Below are 15,913 nucleotides of genomic sequence, written 5' to 3'. Positions count from 1 at the left end.
GTCCAAAAAAGAGGTCCCAACTCACTGGCAAGGCATGTAAGGGGCTGCCTGGTGGAAACTAACTCCGTTCCAGACTTGGCCACCACTGTACTTCAGTAACTCTCCCTCATCCTCCATCCTCAGTTCTCCTTCCCCGTGGGCTTTTCCTTCTGACTCCACAGACTGCAAAGTGCTAAGTGCTCTTTGAATGATTCTGCATTTACTCATAAGTGACTTATTTTGAAACACTATTAAATGTATTTCCAAAGGAGCTATCTGGAAACTTTATTGGCTTATTTGGGAGAGGAAAGGCGGTCTGTGGATATTGAGCTAGTAAATCTAACTGTGGTACTAATTTACAGAACTGCTTCTCTTCCTCCTCTTCTCTACCTCTCCCTGTAACACAAAAATCCCTTTTCAGACATTAGTAAACAGAACACTGGTTCATCTCCACCGGAATTCTGAATTATAGTGATAATATCCATAAGGAAAATAGTTTAGGTTGCTAGCACTATTTGCAATCACTTCATGTTCTAAATCCTGCCTCCTGATATTCATGGATGTTGAACAAACCCCTCATGAGAACAGTGAAGAAAGGCCTGTCCAGATGTATCAGGATGGGGTGTTTCCGTCACACTTTCCTCACTATATATATATATATATATATATATATATATGGAAATCTTTAAGCCTGTGTAATACCAGCCGAAGAGTCTTGCTCCAGATGCTTCAATTCAAAGTAGGGCTTTGCTGTGACCTCAGATTTAAAGAAAACTCTAGTACAGTTTCAATTATCTGTGCCTTCTTGTCACAAAAGGTATTCACCAAAGACATGTCTCTTTAACAATCTCAATGTAAACTGTGCAGTTTTTACTACTTTGCCATTGAGAATGAATACTATATGGCAAAGTTACATGAAAGATTGATACATATGTGGGTTTTAGGAGTTTCTCTGATTCTAATCCAGTGTCAGTGGTAACTTAGGTAGTACAACAGAGAAGATGTGTAACTGTGAAGCCACACGTGTAGCTGCTAAATACTGTGATTTTTACAGAGAAAACGGGGATGTTTTACCAAAAAACAGTAGACACCAAATTTTATCTGCTGTTTACTAGGGTGGAGAGTCCAAATCAGTAGGAATAGTGGAAATATTCTGATTATGAAAATAAAGCTTATCCTTATTTATTCTAACTATTATCACCCTGTATTCATTTTTAACCCCATGTTTTAAAAAATTTTAACATGATCAAATATTTAAAGCTATTCATTAGAATATAAGAAATAGTGTATTAGCTATTAAAAATCATTTACATTGCTGTAGTTTTTCAAAGTACTTTTATGTACATACCTCTTCTGAGCAGATACCTGAGAACTGTATTAAAAAGGAGAAAATAAAAATCTTAGGATTTCAAATAAGGTAAAATCACTACAGTTCTTTTTTTGGCAAGTTTCAAGATTAGCTCTGTTGGATGCTGTATAATTAGAAGGCATTTAATTAAACAAAATGTAACTGTTAACTATATTTGGAAGTCAGTTTTGGGTCTTAACTACCTAATAAATAATTGTTAAGCTACCTGTATGTAAAAGAATTGCTCTTTGATGATGAAGAAACAGGAAAAGTATATTACATTTGGGGAGACCATGTCATCCTCATATTGACTATAAAAATACTTATACAGAGGCTAAAGGTTTCTTTGTACTCACCCCCTTATAAAGTTAAATCCATGTGCACAGACCAAGAGGTTTCCATAGGCATCAACTTTCAAAAGATTTCCATATAGTGTATCAAAAACAAGTCCCCTGTGTGAAAATGAAGACATCATTAGTAACGCAAATACAGGCAATAATCTTATGTAGTATGTTACTCAACCAGCATGAACCAACTCTATGTTATTCAAGCTTTATGGCAACTCAAGTATGTCCCAAAACAATATAACCCTAGAGGTTAAAGTGAATGAATTAAATTTTAAAAATGAATCCCACGGCAACTAAAAACTATTAACTCTGTCCAGATAAATAATCACAACTGTTTTCTGTAAGGAATAAGAGCTTAATCAAACAAGGTGTAAACTATAATTTCTCAATACAGCTGGTTCCATTCTAAAACAGTTTTTTCATTTTCCTGGACAGCTGAGCTGGATTGTATTTCCCTCTATCAGATGCTGTATATGGAACATATTTGATGATGGCATCTCAAATAAATCAATATCCTCTTTCTTAAACTTAAATGCAAACTACCAGAAAGCTCCCGATTATCAAATTAATTGTATTAGCAAAATGTGTGACTGTTCTCCAACAACCTAAGGTAGGAGCATCTGTCACTGATTACTGCCTAGCAGTTTTAAAATGCCTTTTCTTATCCACATGTGGACCTTCTTCAATAACAATAAACTAAGTTCAATTCAAGAACACAAAAAATATGGTGTACATGAAAGTCCTTGTATTTTAGATCAACACCACCCCTCCCCCTCAAAAAAAAAAAAACTCCCACAAAATACCTTTTTATTTTTATGTCAGGGATGAATTTGGAATTATTGATTTTGGGGATAGAGAAAGGGGTCTTAATCCAAAAAAAATCTTGAAAAATTACCTGGTTGGGAATGTAGAATCATAAGCAAAGCTGAGCAGCTCCTGAGGATAGCCAATAGAAACTAATCTCTCCACAGTAAGCTCAAAGCCAAGGGACTCATACTCCGGGGACTTGTACACTGCACAATTAAAATAGAAGGCAAATGAATGAATTTCTACTCTTTCCCATTTCTCCTTGTCCTGAATATGCCATTTTTCTTCTTTTCCCTCAAATTCCATGTTTTGTGCTGCCCCGAGTAATCACAGAACTCAGCTGTTAGTCTGTGGAAATATGTCACATTACATATAGTAAGAGCAGCAGCAACAGATAAATTATCAGACATTTCAGAATAGTTCCTCCATTCCAAGAAACTTAATCTACACATTTTTTCCCTCTTTATCTATTTTTTCATAGCCACAATCTAAAGGGAGGGGGAAAAACTAACATGCACAGCTGTCACATTAACCATGAGAATATAAGTAAATAGAAAACTAGGTAGAGAAGTCTATATATGTTGAAGGCGTCACTGATGTGCGTAACTGATGTAGGAATCCTTCAAATGAGCGTTGTGTTTGTTTGTTTTTTAAGTATTTTTGGAATTCCTATTTGGCTTGGTAGTTGCTCTATATTCTTTCTTCAGTCAGCGTAATTCTATAATATTTGTCAGGATTAACTTATCAGCACTAACAATATTATACCAATCAAAATTGCATTTTACAAGTTGTTACTGCAAAAATCAACCATCAAAAGACATGTCTGAGACAACTAGGAAAATCTTGATGTGAACTGGGAACTTGACATTAAAGAATTATGATTCATTTTATTAGACGTGATTATTAAAGAACTGGGATGTGCAAGTGTATGTATAAAATACACACACACACACACACACACACACACACACACACACATCCTTATTTGCCAAAGAAGCATACTATTTGTTATAGGTGAAATAAAATGAACTTTGGAATATGGGGGTTTCTCTCTTCTAGTGTGTATGTCTGAAATTTTCTATAATGAAAAAACTTTTCAGACTCATCATTGCAGTTCAGCATAAAAAATTTGTTGCTCCTTTAATGAGGCTAATTACAAATGAAATATTTAGGTAAGCATCCTTCCATCATTCTCTAGGAATGGGTAAGCCATATTAAAATAATAAAAATTTTAAAAAGACCTGCAATCTTGCTAAATGCCCTACAAGGTCAAAAAACTCCATTCTATTCTTGCAGTCTGGTAATCATGCAACCATTTTTATTACATTAATATAGGTCTCCTATCTATGACTAACATACAACCTATGGCTCAAACTGATCTTTTTCATTGCAATTAGTCTGCTTATCCAAGTTAATGCAATATTTTAATGAGTACGATTAAACTTTCCCTTTCCAAAAGCAATCTTTAGAATATTTCTGAAAATACATAAAAGAAACCAATAATACTGGTTGCCTCCACAGAAAGGCAATGAACGGCCAAGCAAGGAAGAAGGCTGTCATATACCTTCTTTTGTACCTTTAAAATTTGTAACATAGTAATGTATTTATCTATCTTTTTAAATTAAACTGAAAAATTTTAAAAGGTGAACATTCAAAAAGTACTTTAATAAACATTTGTCGTATTTTAAAAGCCCACAATTTTTAAAGTCCTTTGGGAGATGCTTGAATCTCATCAGAATAATGCGCCCCAAAAAGAGCTGTTGTTTCTTTTTTTGTCTCAGGGTAATAATAATTTAATGCTAATGCTAACCCCAAATAACATTTTCAAAGCTGGCTATATTTTTTCCCTCCCTTCAATTCTAGCCCCATCCTCACCCGTCACTTCCAAAAAACTTTTTGAAGCCTCAAGTGTGGAATTTTTAAATCTAGATGATACACACTGTGGTAAAATAAGTGTTATATATTCATTCACACACACTAACAGAGTAAGAGCAGGTGTATTATCATAAAAGCAGGAAAGCATGGTATCCACTGATGTCAGTTTCAATTATTTTGAGAATATAAAATAACATCTCACACCCCACCTAGTGCTTCCACTCCAATTGAAAGTAAATAACATTTTAACAATATTTTCATAAAACAAAAATTACTTCTCAATCCTACAAAGCCCCACTTATTTCAAACAATAATTAATGAAACAAAATTCCACTACACCTAATTTGGATCATCCATTGACTCTTATATGATTTGACCCATATAAAGTGTTTTCAATTATTAATTTTTCAGGATAATTTGCTGGATATGCCTTGAGAATAGGAGACAAAAAACAGGCTAACTCCTAAATGACCAATTTTCCCTCGTTAGAGAATCAGGTAATCACAGAGTGATGGAGTAATGGTGATTTAAAAGCTATGTCTATGAGACACTTCAGATTGAAACCCAAATCAATTTCAGAATTTTTAGTGCAAAAAACAAATAAAGGAGGTGAAAAATCTCAAATCCCCATTTTGCCAGAACAAACCCTAGAAGGGCAGAAAACAAAACACTATGCACTTGCCACACTGTATTTATTCCAGGGCAGAGCTCTCGGGGGTTCAACTAAGGTGACCTTCTAAAAATCCCACCTACAGAAATAAATACTTGAAATAAGTACTTGAATTTACACTACTTCCCAAAAATATGATGTATTTCCCCCATTTGTTGATCTGCAGTTATATAGCAAGTACAAACATCAGTTGAAGCCAGAATTTAGGTGCCCCCAAGTCTCATCAAAGTTCTTTGTATATGGGTAGATTACACTCCTACTGTTAAAAATGAATTTCTAGATTACATAGTCCATCAAAACTTAAGCTTGGGAGTTGAAACTCACTACTTTTCCTCCAATTTCTTTCATCTAGTCCAAAATAAATGGCTCTAGTCACAGGTGGGAATGGATTTAGCAAAGAGTCCAAGCTCCACTTTGGCAACACTACCCTTGTCACTAAGCTCTATATTAATCAGTAAGAACTACAAGCTATTGACATTTTCTCATAAGCTTCCCGGATAATTATTTCAGTAACACGAACTCCCAGGTCATTAAATCATCTGCTAGAGAGCCATGCAGTACAACCAGGGATGCAGAAGTAGAACTGCAGCTGCACAGAGCGCAAGTTTACATGTTTTGTTCTAAGCGCCCCCGGGAATAATCACAGTTTGTTCTGACCTAGTACCAAAAACGACCGTTTCCTGAAGCTATATAGTTCCACGTATAAAAAATAAGCAAATAAATAATAAATAAATAAAAATTCCTTTTTTAAACAACCAGGCCCTTCGAAGCCAGTCTTGACATGCAGGGAACCACACATGTCACCTCAGACTGTAGAGCTCTATGCCTCTCCAAAACTGCAAAGGCTTTAATTTCAATTTCTCTCACCAACTGGCCAGTAAATAATGCATAGTTTCAAGCTTGATTCTTACAACTGACTTTCCAAAACAAAGCCAGTAGCTTCAGAGTAAACACAACCTCAAACACGCACTGCTTATTCCTTCCTTGAGAAAGTCCTCAGGACTATCTTAGTTTAGTCAATATCCAAAGACAAAGGAAAAAGTTATATTAAGGGCCCGAGTCCAAAAAAGAAGACTGCTTCAGCCACTAGGGCAGCACACAGTGTTCTCAGGTTACGTAACTGGCCTATAAAGAGAACAACCAAAGCTTTGAAAGCTGAAGCTACTGAGAGTCTTTAAAGATATTCTTTACTCCATCATCTGCAAGGCACAACAGCTCTTCAAAAAATATCAACTGCATGTTGTGGGGATGAAAGTTGTGGGCTCTGTTCTGAGATGACACTCATACAAGATAGAATTTAGGTTAGAGGAGACAGTGCCTCTGGAATGAGCCAAAAAGTTTCTGCAGGGAAGTCTGATGTTCTCATGCACTTTTTACCTTTGCCACCAAGATACACACTATGGTAGTGGTTAATAGATTTTAGAAAAAGAAAGGGCAAAGCTCTACAGAGGTTCCAGCCTAGCGGTGCTGCTGCTAAAATGAGAACTCACATGAGGCAGACGCAGGTGCAGCTTGTGTCACTCCAGTCTCGAAGGAGTTACACTGGCTCTCCTGTTAAAAAAACAAAACAAAGCGGGGCTTCTGGTCAAGATGGCGAAGTAGGGAAATGCTGTATTTGCCTTCTCTCACCAACACATCAAAATTACAACTAATCTACAGAAAAGCCATCATTGAGAATCGCCTGAAGTCTAGCCAAACACAAGTCCTGTAACTAAGGATATAAAGAAGCCACGATGAGACTGCTGAAAAACAGAAAAGAAAAAGAAAGAGAGAAAGGGACTATGTTGCCGCTGATTAGAATTTTTTTTTTTTTTTTTAAAGCAACAAAACAAAAACTGGTTTTAAAACTGTTGTGATAGGTTGGAATAGAGGCACCATTTGGAAGTTGGTATTTATAGGAGTTACTGCCCTATTTAGAACCCTCTGACCATCACTAAAATTCATCTAATTGGCCATAACAAAGCCTAAGTACCGCACATTATTTACTTTCCTGGAACCCTTAGCCTGGAATTATAAGCCAAATCTGATCCTGAAATGTTAAGTCAAAAGAAAAAAACAAATATTATTTTCTTCAGTTTATTTCCTCTAGCATATTTCAGGTTTATATGATAGAAACTGAATGAGCTGATAAAGTGTTTAAAATTGAACTATAGTAAGTGAAACCGACTAATCAAGATTACAAAAAACCAGAGCAGTCTCATCTTACTTATAAGTACCCATTTAAAGTAAATCTACCTGTCCCTAAGTACTTACTTTTCTACCTTTCCAATATTTAAATTTGTCATCTTGATATAGACAAAAACCAACTTCATGCTGCTAAAAATCTAACCAGATGTCTAAATGTGGAATAGAAGAAATTTTTTTATTTTGATTCTGTCAAGTGGCTATTTGCCCTTGGTAAGGTGAGTCATGTTATTCTACTTTCATAAATGAAAGAAACTACCCAGTCTAGTAAAACAACTGACTTAAAGATAAATGAAGACATGCATTATTTTAACATTTCCCCTACAGACATTTAGGCTTTTGAAAACATATGGTTAGGATTTCCAGTCAAGATGGTGGAGTAGCTGTGCTTACCTCCTTTCACGATCATATCAAAATTACAACTAAACCATCATTGAGAATCGCCTGAAGTCTAGCTGAACCAAAGCCCTACAACTAAAGACACACAGAAGTAGCCACCTCAAGACTGGTAGGAGGGGCCAAGACGTGGAACAAGCTGGTCCCATACACGTGTGTGACCATTAAAAATAAGGAAGGCTACCTCAGCTGCAGAAGTTACCCCTGGTGGAGTGAGGGGTCCCCGCCCCACACCAGGCTCCCCAAACCAGGGTTCCACTGCTGGGGAGGGAAGTCCCATAACTTCTGGCTGTGCAAATCAGCAGAGATTGTGGCTGAGTGAGCTGGAGCATGGTGGCAGTCCCAGGTGTCCCTGTTAAAGGGTCTGCACACAGACTTACTTGTTGCCAGACACACTCGCTCTGAGCTCCAGCTCTGAAGCAGCAGCCCAAAAGGCACCAGGGAAATACGGAGAGGAAGTGAATTGCCTGGCTTCAGGGCAATGGCTGTAGGGGCAGCTTTCTCCCAGATGGAGGATGTGGCTGAAGCGATTATTTCTTTGTTGAGCCCTCCCCGCCTTCCTGCATGCAGAGGCAGGTAGCCACCATATCTGAGTCTCCATCAACCTGGCTAACACCATTCAGTCACTTTGCCTTGGTGATTCCCTGAGACCCTGCCCCATCCAACTTTTAGCCCTACCCAAGCTGCTCCCAGTGGCTTTTCCATATAAGCAGCTCATGCTGTGGACTTGCCTAAAATATCTCAAAGGTCTACCAAACCCAAATAAGCAGAATCTAGCTTCAGCATGTCCTGTACCTCTGGCCGAGCAGCCCTAAGCCTGGCATGAGAGGAAGCTGGCCTCAGTTTGCGATTGGCCTCTCGAGGCACCTCCAAGCCCAGTGTGGGTGGCGGCCATCTGTAGGTTGTTTTGTGGCTTATGCTAGGTGGCTCTGGGCTGCAGCAAAACTTAGCCTGCAGTCGGTCCCCTCCTACAAGGCCATGGGGCTGGCACGCCTGGTGGCCAGCTTCAGACCCAGCCGGAGCATCACCTGGACTTCTCCAAGGATGACACATCCAAAGGGCAGACTGGGCAGTCACCAGAGCTCTACTAAAGTGAATCCTGCTCTGTAGGGTCAGCCCCTGCACCACAGCCCCTCTACTGTAGTCACAGCCAGTCCTCACAACCAACCAGCTGAGGGTCAATCCCTCCCATTGATGTGCAAACAGCAACCAAGGCTCAACTACAATAGGAGGGCACACAAGGGACATACCTAGAGCACCTGGCTCTGGTGACCTGGGAGACTATGCCACTGGGTCCCTATCTACTAAATAAGGTCACTCTACTAAGACCAGGAGACATAGCAGCTCTACCAATTACATAGAAACAAACACAGGGAGGCAGCCAAAATGGGGAGACAAAGAAACATGCCCCAAATAAAAGAACAGAACAAAGTTCCAGAAAAAGAACTAAACAAAATAAAGACAAGCCATCTACCAGATACAGAGTTCAAAACACTGGTTATAAGGATGCTCAATGATCTCAGTGAGAACTTCAGCAAAGAGATACAAAACATAAAAATGGAGACAGAGGGCAGCCGGATGGCTCAGTTGGTTAGAGCATGAGCTCTGAACAACAGGGTTGCTGGTTCGATTCCCACACAGGCCAGTGAGCTGTGCCCTCTACAACTAGATTGAAGACACCAAGCTACCGCTGAACTTCCGGAGGGGCAGCTGATGGCTCAGTTGGTTAGAGCGCGAGCCCTCAACAACAAGGTTGCCAGCTCAATTCCTGCCTGGGATGGTGGGCTGGGCCCCCTGCAACTAAAGATTGAAAACAGCGACTGGACTTGGAGCTGAGCTGCGCTCTCCACAACAAGATTGAAGGACAACAACTTAGAGCTGATGGGCCCTGGAGAAACACACTGTTCCCCAATATTCCCCAATAAAAACAAAATGGAGACAGAAAACATAAAAAAGAACCAGTCGGAAATAAAGAATACAATAACTGAAATGGAGAATACATTAGAGGGAATCAAATGTAGATAAGTGAAGCAGAGGATCAAATCAGCAATTTAGAAGATAAGGTAGCAGAAAACACCCAATCAGAACAGCAAAAAGAAAAAAGAATCCAAACAACTGAGAATAGTTTAAGGGGTCTCTGGGACAACATCAACCGTACCACAACATTCTCATCACAGGGGTACCAGAAGGAGAAGAGAGACAGAGCAAAGAATTGAAAAATTTGAAGAACTAATGACAGAAAACTTCCCTACTCTGGTGAAGGAACTAAATATACAAGCCCAGGAAATGCAGAGTCCCAAATGAGATGAACCCAAACAGGCCCACACCAAGACACATCATAATTAAAATGCCAAAAGTTAAAGACAAAGAATCTTAAAAACATCAAGATAAATGCAGTTAGTTACCTACAAGGGAGATCCCATAAGACTACCAGCTGATTTTTCAGCAGCTGGCAGAAAATATTCAAAGTGATGAAAAGGACCTACAATCAAGATTACTGTACCCAACAAAGCTATCATTTAGAATCAAAGGACAGATAAAAAGCTACCCAGACAAGAAAAAGCTAAAGGAATTCATCACCACCAAACCAAGGATTAGAGGGTCATCTTTAAGGCAAAAAAAAAAAAGAAAAAAAAAAAAAGAGAGAGATAAAAAATATGAATAAAATGGCAATAACTACATATCTTTAACTATTATTTTCAATGTAAATGGATTAAATGATCCAATCAAAAGATAGGGCGGCTAAATGGATAAGAAAACAAGCCCCTTACATGTGATGCCTACAAAAGACTCACTTCAGATCAAAAGACACACAGACTGAAAGTAAAGGGATGGGAAAAAGATATTTCATGAAAACGGAAATTAAAAAAAAAAAGCTGGGGAAGTAATACTTTGACAAAATAGACTTTAGACTTTAAAACAAAGGCTATAATGAGACAAAGAAGGACCCAGTAATCACACTTCGGGCATTTATCTGAAGAAACCTAAAACGCTACTTTGAGGGGACATGTGCATACTTATGTTCATTGCAGCATTGTTTACAATGGTCAAGATGTAGAGACAGCCTGGGTGTCCATCAACAGATGAATGGATAAAGAGGAGGTGGTACATATATACAATGGACTATTGCTCAGCCATGGAAGGAATGGGTTTTTGCCATCTGCTGCAGCATGGATGGACCTGGAGGGTATTTTGCTGAGTGGAATAAGTCAGACAGAGAAAAACAGATGCAATGTGATTTTGCTTATATGTGGAATCTAAAGAACAAAATTAACATGGTACTAAATAGAAGAACAGAAATGATTAAATATAATGTCTAAAAGTCCTAAAAACATTACAACTAGGAGAAACCACTACCATCAATCACTATGAAGCTCAAAAATCCAACCCAACCATCCAAGAATAGTTATTTGCTTTTATGCTATAAATGTGATCAACATCAACGCTCTATACTTATTTAGGCTATGCAATGTTGGTTCTCTGAGACTATAGAACATCTTCACTAAGGAAATTTTAAATAAAATCTTTCCAATTCTCATATAAACAGGTATCAGAAAACTTTTCCACTTTCCAAAACTATTTGAAAACCCTAACACAATTCAAAAATTGTATCTCTAATCCAAGACATCATAAAAGATCTATAAAAAGATACTGAAAATTAAAAAAAATATTTCAATTTTAATTTACTTAAAACACAAAAGCAAGATACCACGCAACACTTTCAGTAATATAAAATAAAACCAACTCCTAAATGGCTAGATATGTAAACAAGCAGTTTGAAAGACTGCCAATTTCAATTCATTGCAAAAACACAATTAAATGGTAATTAAGAGATTTGTTTTAAAATATTACTAAGAATATTAGAAGAATGCATATTTTAAAATAAATGAAAAAATTACCTAACTCAAATATTTTTCCCTTTGAGATCTTGTACACCATTAGGAACTTGTATTTTAGAGTACTGTTTTCAATTTAAAACAGGAAAACTGAAAATTATTCAGATAACTTCAAAAATCCTCTTTGACCAAATAAAAAAATTGAAATAGCTAATATGTAATTTTTTCCCCTCAAAATAAGAACAAACCATTGTGCTCAATTGCCTGTACTACGTTAGAGTAATGCAAGAAACATATGGATGCCTACTGGGTACCAGGTACAGTTGGCCCTCCAGATCCACAGATTTTGCATATGCAAATTCAACAAAACACAGATTGAAAAATAATTTGGAAATAACAAAAAAATCCCAGAAAGTGTCAAAAAGCAAAACTTGAATTTGCCACATGCCAAGCACTACACTAAATCCATGAGAATGAAGTGATGTGTAGGTATATCCTGCTGCAGCCTGTATACAAATACAGGTTATATGCAAACACTATGCCACTTTATCTAAGGGACTTGAGCATCTTCTGATTTTGGTATCCAAGGGGGTTCCTGGAATCAGTCCCTTGCAGATACCAAGAGACAACTGTGCTAGATGCTGAGGACACGAAACAACTCATGGTCCTTGGCCTGAAGGAACTCGTAGTACACTACAGAGATATAAAATTAGACATTTATAATAAATTTTAGAAGATCAATAACATAATGTGACTAAGAAGATATAGAGGGACAGAAAAGGGATCAATTAACCCCATCCAGGACGTCTTCTTAAAACCATGTATGATTTATTCAGGGTTATACAGACAATTCATTCTATAACCAGTATCTCAAAGTACTAATACAAAGTTTACAAAACAAACTTTCTGAGATTCATATTCAGGCAATTTGTTCCAAATGCCTGTATCAGGGTCAGAGGGAAGTAGCTACTCGGCTGTAGCTGACATCCCTGTGGGAATGAGAGCCAAATGTTGTCACCTGAGTGACAACAGCCAGCCTAGATTGTTACCTATAATCTCCCAATTTTGAACTACTGACTCAATTTTTAAAACTAACAAAATATATTTGAGCCAAACTACAGTCTGTGGTCTGAGTTAGGTCTATGGACCAACTGGTGTGCAACCTCTAGTGTATACGTTAGGTCAAATGCTTCCACATAAGTTCTCCCACCTAACTGAAATGTTTTGACTGTTCTCTTCAATGAGTCTTTAAAAAGTAAGTAAAATTTAGGTACTTAATGAATTGGAAATCCAGGTGGCAATAAATTCATTCTTCAATAACCACAGAGTACACATTAATAATGTTATTCTACTTATCTCAAGGGAAAATTGAGGAGGCGGATAAAAAACAGGAAATAAAGGAAACTTTATGTAGTTTGGTCCCCTACCACAAAACCATAATAATGGCAAAGTCTGACAATTAAGTTCATATATTTGCCACCGTGCGCTTACATTGGCAGCACTGTGCAAACAGCTCAGTAAGGTTTCATAACCTTGGTATATCAGTGTCTCACAGCTGTGTGCGTGTCGAAGTGTGGCGGTGTCTTGCTGAGTGGCGTTCATTATTGTTGTTGCGTGTTTTTGTGTGCCGTCGTGAGAATGTCTGAGCTTGAATTAGAGCAATGAACAAACATTAAATTTCTTGTTAAATTTGGCAAGAGTAGAAGTGAAATCAGAGACATGTTAGTCCAAGTTTATAGGGATAATGCCATGAAGAAAACGGCAGTGAACAAATGGATTAAACGTTTTCCTGAGGGAAGAGAATGTGTCACTGAAGAGAGGTCAGGGCGGCCAGTAACGAGCAGTACTGCCGAAAACATTGCAAAAAATCATCAAATTATGCGTCAAAATAGTCAACTGACTGTGAGAAGCACAGGAGACCAAGTAAACATCAATAGAGAAACAGACAGGAAAATCTTAACTGAAAATCTTGGCATGAGAAAGGTGTGTGCAAAAATGGTCCCAAAGGAGCTCACCAATGAACAAAAGCAAAGGAGAGTTGAAGTTTGCTAAGACCTTTTGGAGAGGCAAGATGAAGTTTTGGACTGTGTGACCACTAGAGATGAAACATGGGTGTACCAATACAACACTGAAACAAAGTGTCAAAAGTGCACAATTGGATGTCAGCCAATTCTCCTCGTCCAAAAAAGTTCCGTCAGTCCAAATCAAGAGTCAAACGAAGTTGTTAACCTTTTTTGATATTAAAGGGATTATTCATTATGAATTTGTACCAACTGGACAAACAGTTAACCAAGTTTACTATCTGGAAGTGCTGAAAAGGCTGTGTGAAAGTTAGATGAGAACGACCTGAACTTTTCGCCAACAATTCATGGCTCTTGCATCACGACAATGCACCAGCTCACACGGCACTGTCTGTGAGGGAGTCTTGAGCCAGTAAACAAATAACTGTATTGGAACACCCTCCCTACTCACCTGATCTGGCCCCCAATGACTTCTTTCTTTACCCAAAGATAAAGGAAATATTGAAAGGAAGACATTTTGATGACATTCAGGACACCAAGGGTAATACGCCAACAGCTCTGATGGCCATTCCAGAAAGAGTTCCAAAATTGCTTTGAAGAGTGGACTAGGCACTGGCATCAGTGCATAGCTTCCCAAGGGGAGTACTTTGAAGGTGACCATAGTGATATTCAGCAATGAGGTATATAGCACTTTTTCTAGGATGAGTTCACGAACTTAAATGTCAGACCTCGTATGCCATAACAATTGTAATTATCTGAATTTGTTTCCTTCGCACTACTGTCAAACCAAACAAATATCCCAATAATTGAAAAGAATCACAATCACCTCATCATCATCTGCCAGGTAACCAATTATTAGAGTTCCATGACCCAGCAGGTTTTATCCATAAGGTTTAACCTAAATCTTTGCTATGTAGCTTGATTTCATTATCATTTGTCCTCTTAGTGGCCATTTCATGATAAAGCAAACATTTAGAGAACATGGAAGCAGACCAGAGATAATGAAACAAAGGTTGCTATTATGTTAAGGCTATTTTGAAAACAAGTTTATCCGTGTTGAAAATAGCCCATGATGTTTTAAAAAATTATTTATTTTAGTGATTTCACTGATGCCATTAATAATATTGTGTTATGTGCTGTTGAGTCAGCGCCAGCTCCTGGCAACCTATGAATGAGTGATGTCCACAGTGTCCTGTCCTCAACAGCCTTGCTCAGCTCTTGTAGACTCCTGCCTATGGCTTCTTTTATGGAGTCAATCCATCTCATATTTGGTCTTCCTCTTTTCCTGCTGCCTTCTATTATTGTCTATTTTTCACAATATTATTGGCTTTTCCAAAGAACCCTGCCTCCTCGTGATGTGCCCAAAGTAGGACAGCTTCAGTTTTGTCATTTTTGCCTCTAGTGATGTTTCAGGCTTAATCTGCTCTAGGACCCACTTGTTTGTCTTTCTGGAGGCCAAGTGTATCTACAGAACTCTCTTCCAACGCCATATTTCAAATGAATCAATTTTTTTCCTCACATCAACTTTTGTGTCTGTACATAGTACAGGCGTACCTTGGAGATATTGTGAATTTGGTTCTAGGCCACCGAAACAAAGCAAGTATTGCAATAAAGTGAGTTGTAATCTTTTTGCTGATGGAGGGTCTTGCCTTCAATTTGTAAAACACCACAACATCTGTAAAGCGCAATAAAACAACATGCAATAAAATGAATTATGTCTATAATCCATAATATGAGGGTGTGGATTTACTTAGCCTTGGTCTCTAATGACACATCTTTGCTCTTAAGGAGCAAAGAATCTTTCCTAATTCTTCCACTGTTGCTGTCCTTCTGAGTCTCAGCCTCCTCTTTGATTTCTTGGCTGCAGACTCCATTTGAATTGATGACTGAACCAGGGCAAGCATATCTTTTAACAATTTCAATGTCTTCATTGTCTATGTTAAAGCTATGTATTTGTTCTGTAGTCATTATTTTTACATGACATTTATTCACAAAAAACATGCGGCTTACATTTGGATGCTTTTATGATTGGCAATGGAATACAGGAATTACAAATACTGGTAATTGATTATTTCTTTCACTCACCATGTAAGGGAGGAGATGGAATTGGGTTTTATTAAGCAATCCCCTCCCCTCCCCCAAATCAATACACAACTCTTATTGCATCTTTAAAATATCACAAATAAGTCTGAGGAAATCACTCGACATCTTGGCACTTCTGTAGCTGGACAACTTAGATCTTATTCATCAGCCTACTGAACTGTTCCTTTTTCAGAAACATAGATACCATCCAAAAACTTTCTGAGATCCTTGTTTTTCACTGTTGTGGCTTGTTGAATTTGATACAAGTTCAATGTCGTTTCCTTCAAGAATTAACTCATCTTTCTGGGCTTCAGATACTGAACAAGTAACACTTGACCTCATCCGAACCCTGCGGATGTATTTTCCAC

The 15,913-nt window shown here is 37.9% G+C and overlaps 1 protein-coding gene across 5 annotated transcripts in view; it reads right to left on the bottom strand.

The window, feature by feature from the left end:
- Positions 1–15,913, bottom strand: part of NT5C2 (5'-nucleotidase, cytosolic II) — a 119,705-nt gene that overhangs the window by 13,527 nt on the left and 90,265 nt on the right. For 4 of the 5 annotated variants that reach the window (XM_019725034.2, XM_019725033.2, XM_019725032.2 and 1 more), the window contains 2 exons: positions 2,570–2,687; positions 1,684–1,779 (listed from right to left, as the gene is read on the bottom strand). In XM_019725034.2, coding sequence (XP_019580593.1) covers positions 1,684–1,779; positions 2,570–2,687 — 214 coding nt within the window. Of the gene's footprint in view, positions 1–1,683; positions 1,780–2,569; positions 2,688–6,516; positions 6,578–15,913 lie in introns of all 5 variants that reach the window. The other variant, XM_074339117.1, reaches the window with a different exon arrangement.

This window comes from Rhinolophus sinicus, linkage group LG07 (genome assembly GCF_036562045.2).
Source record: "Rhinolophus sinicus isolate RSC01 linkage group LG07, ASM3656204v1, whole genome shotgun sequence".
NCBI lineage: Eukaryota > Metazoa > Chordata > Mammalia > Chiroptera > Rhinolophidae > Rhinolophus > Rhinolophus sinicus.
This window is presented reverse-complemented; position numbering and strand designations above follow the sequence as displayed.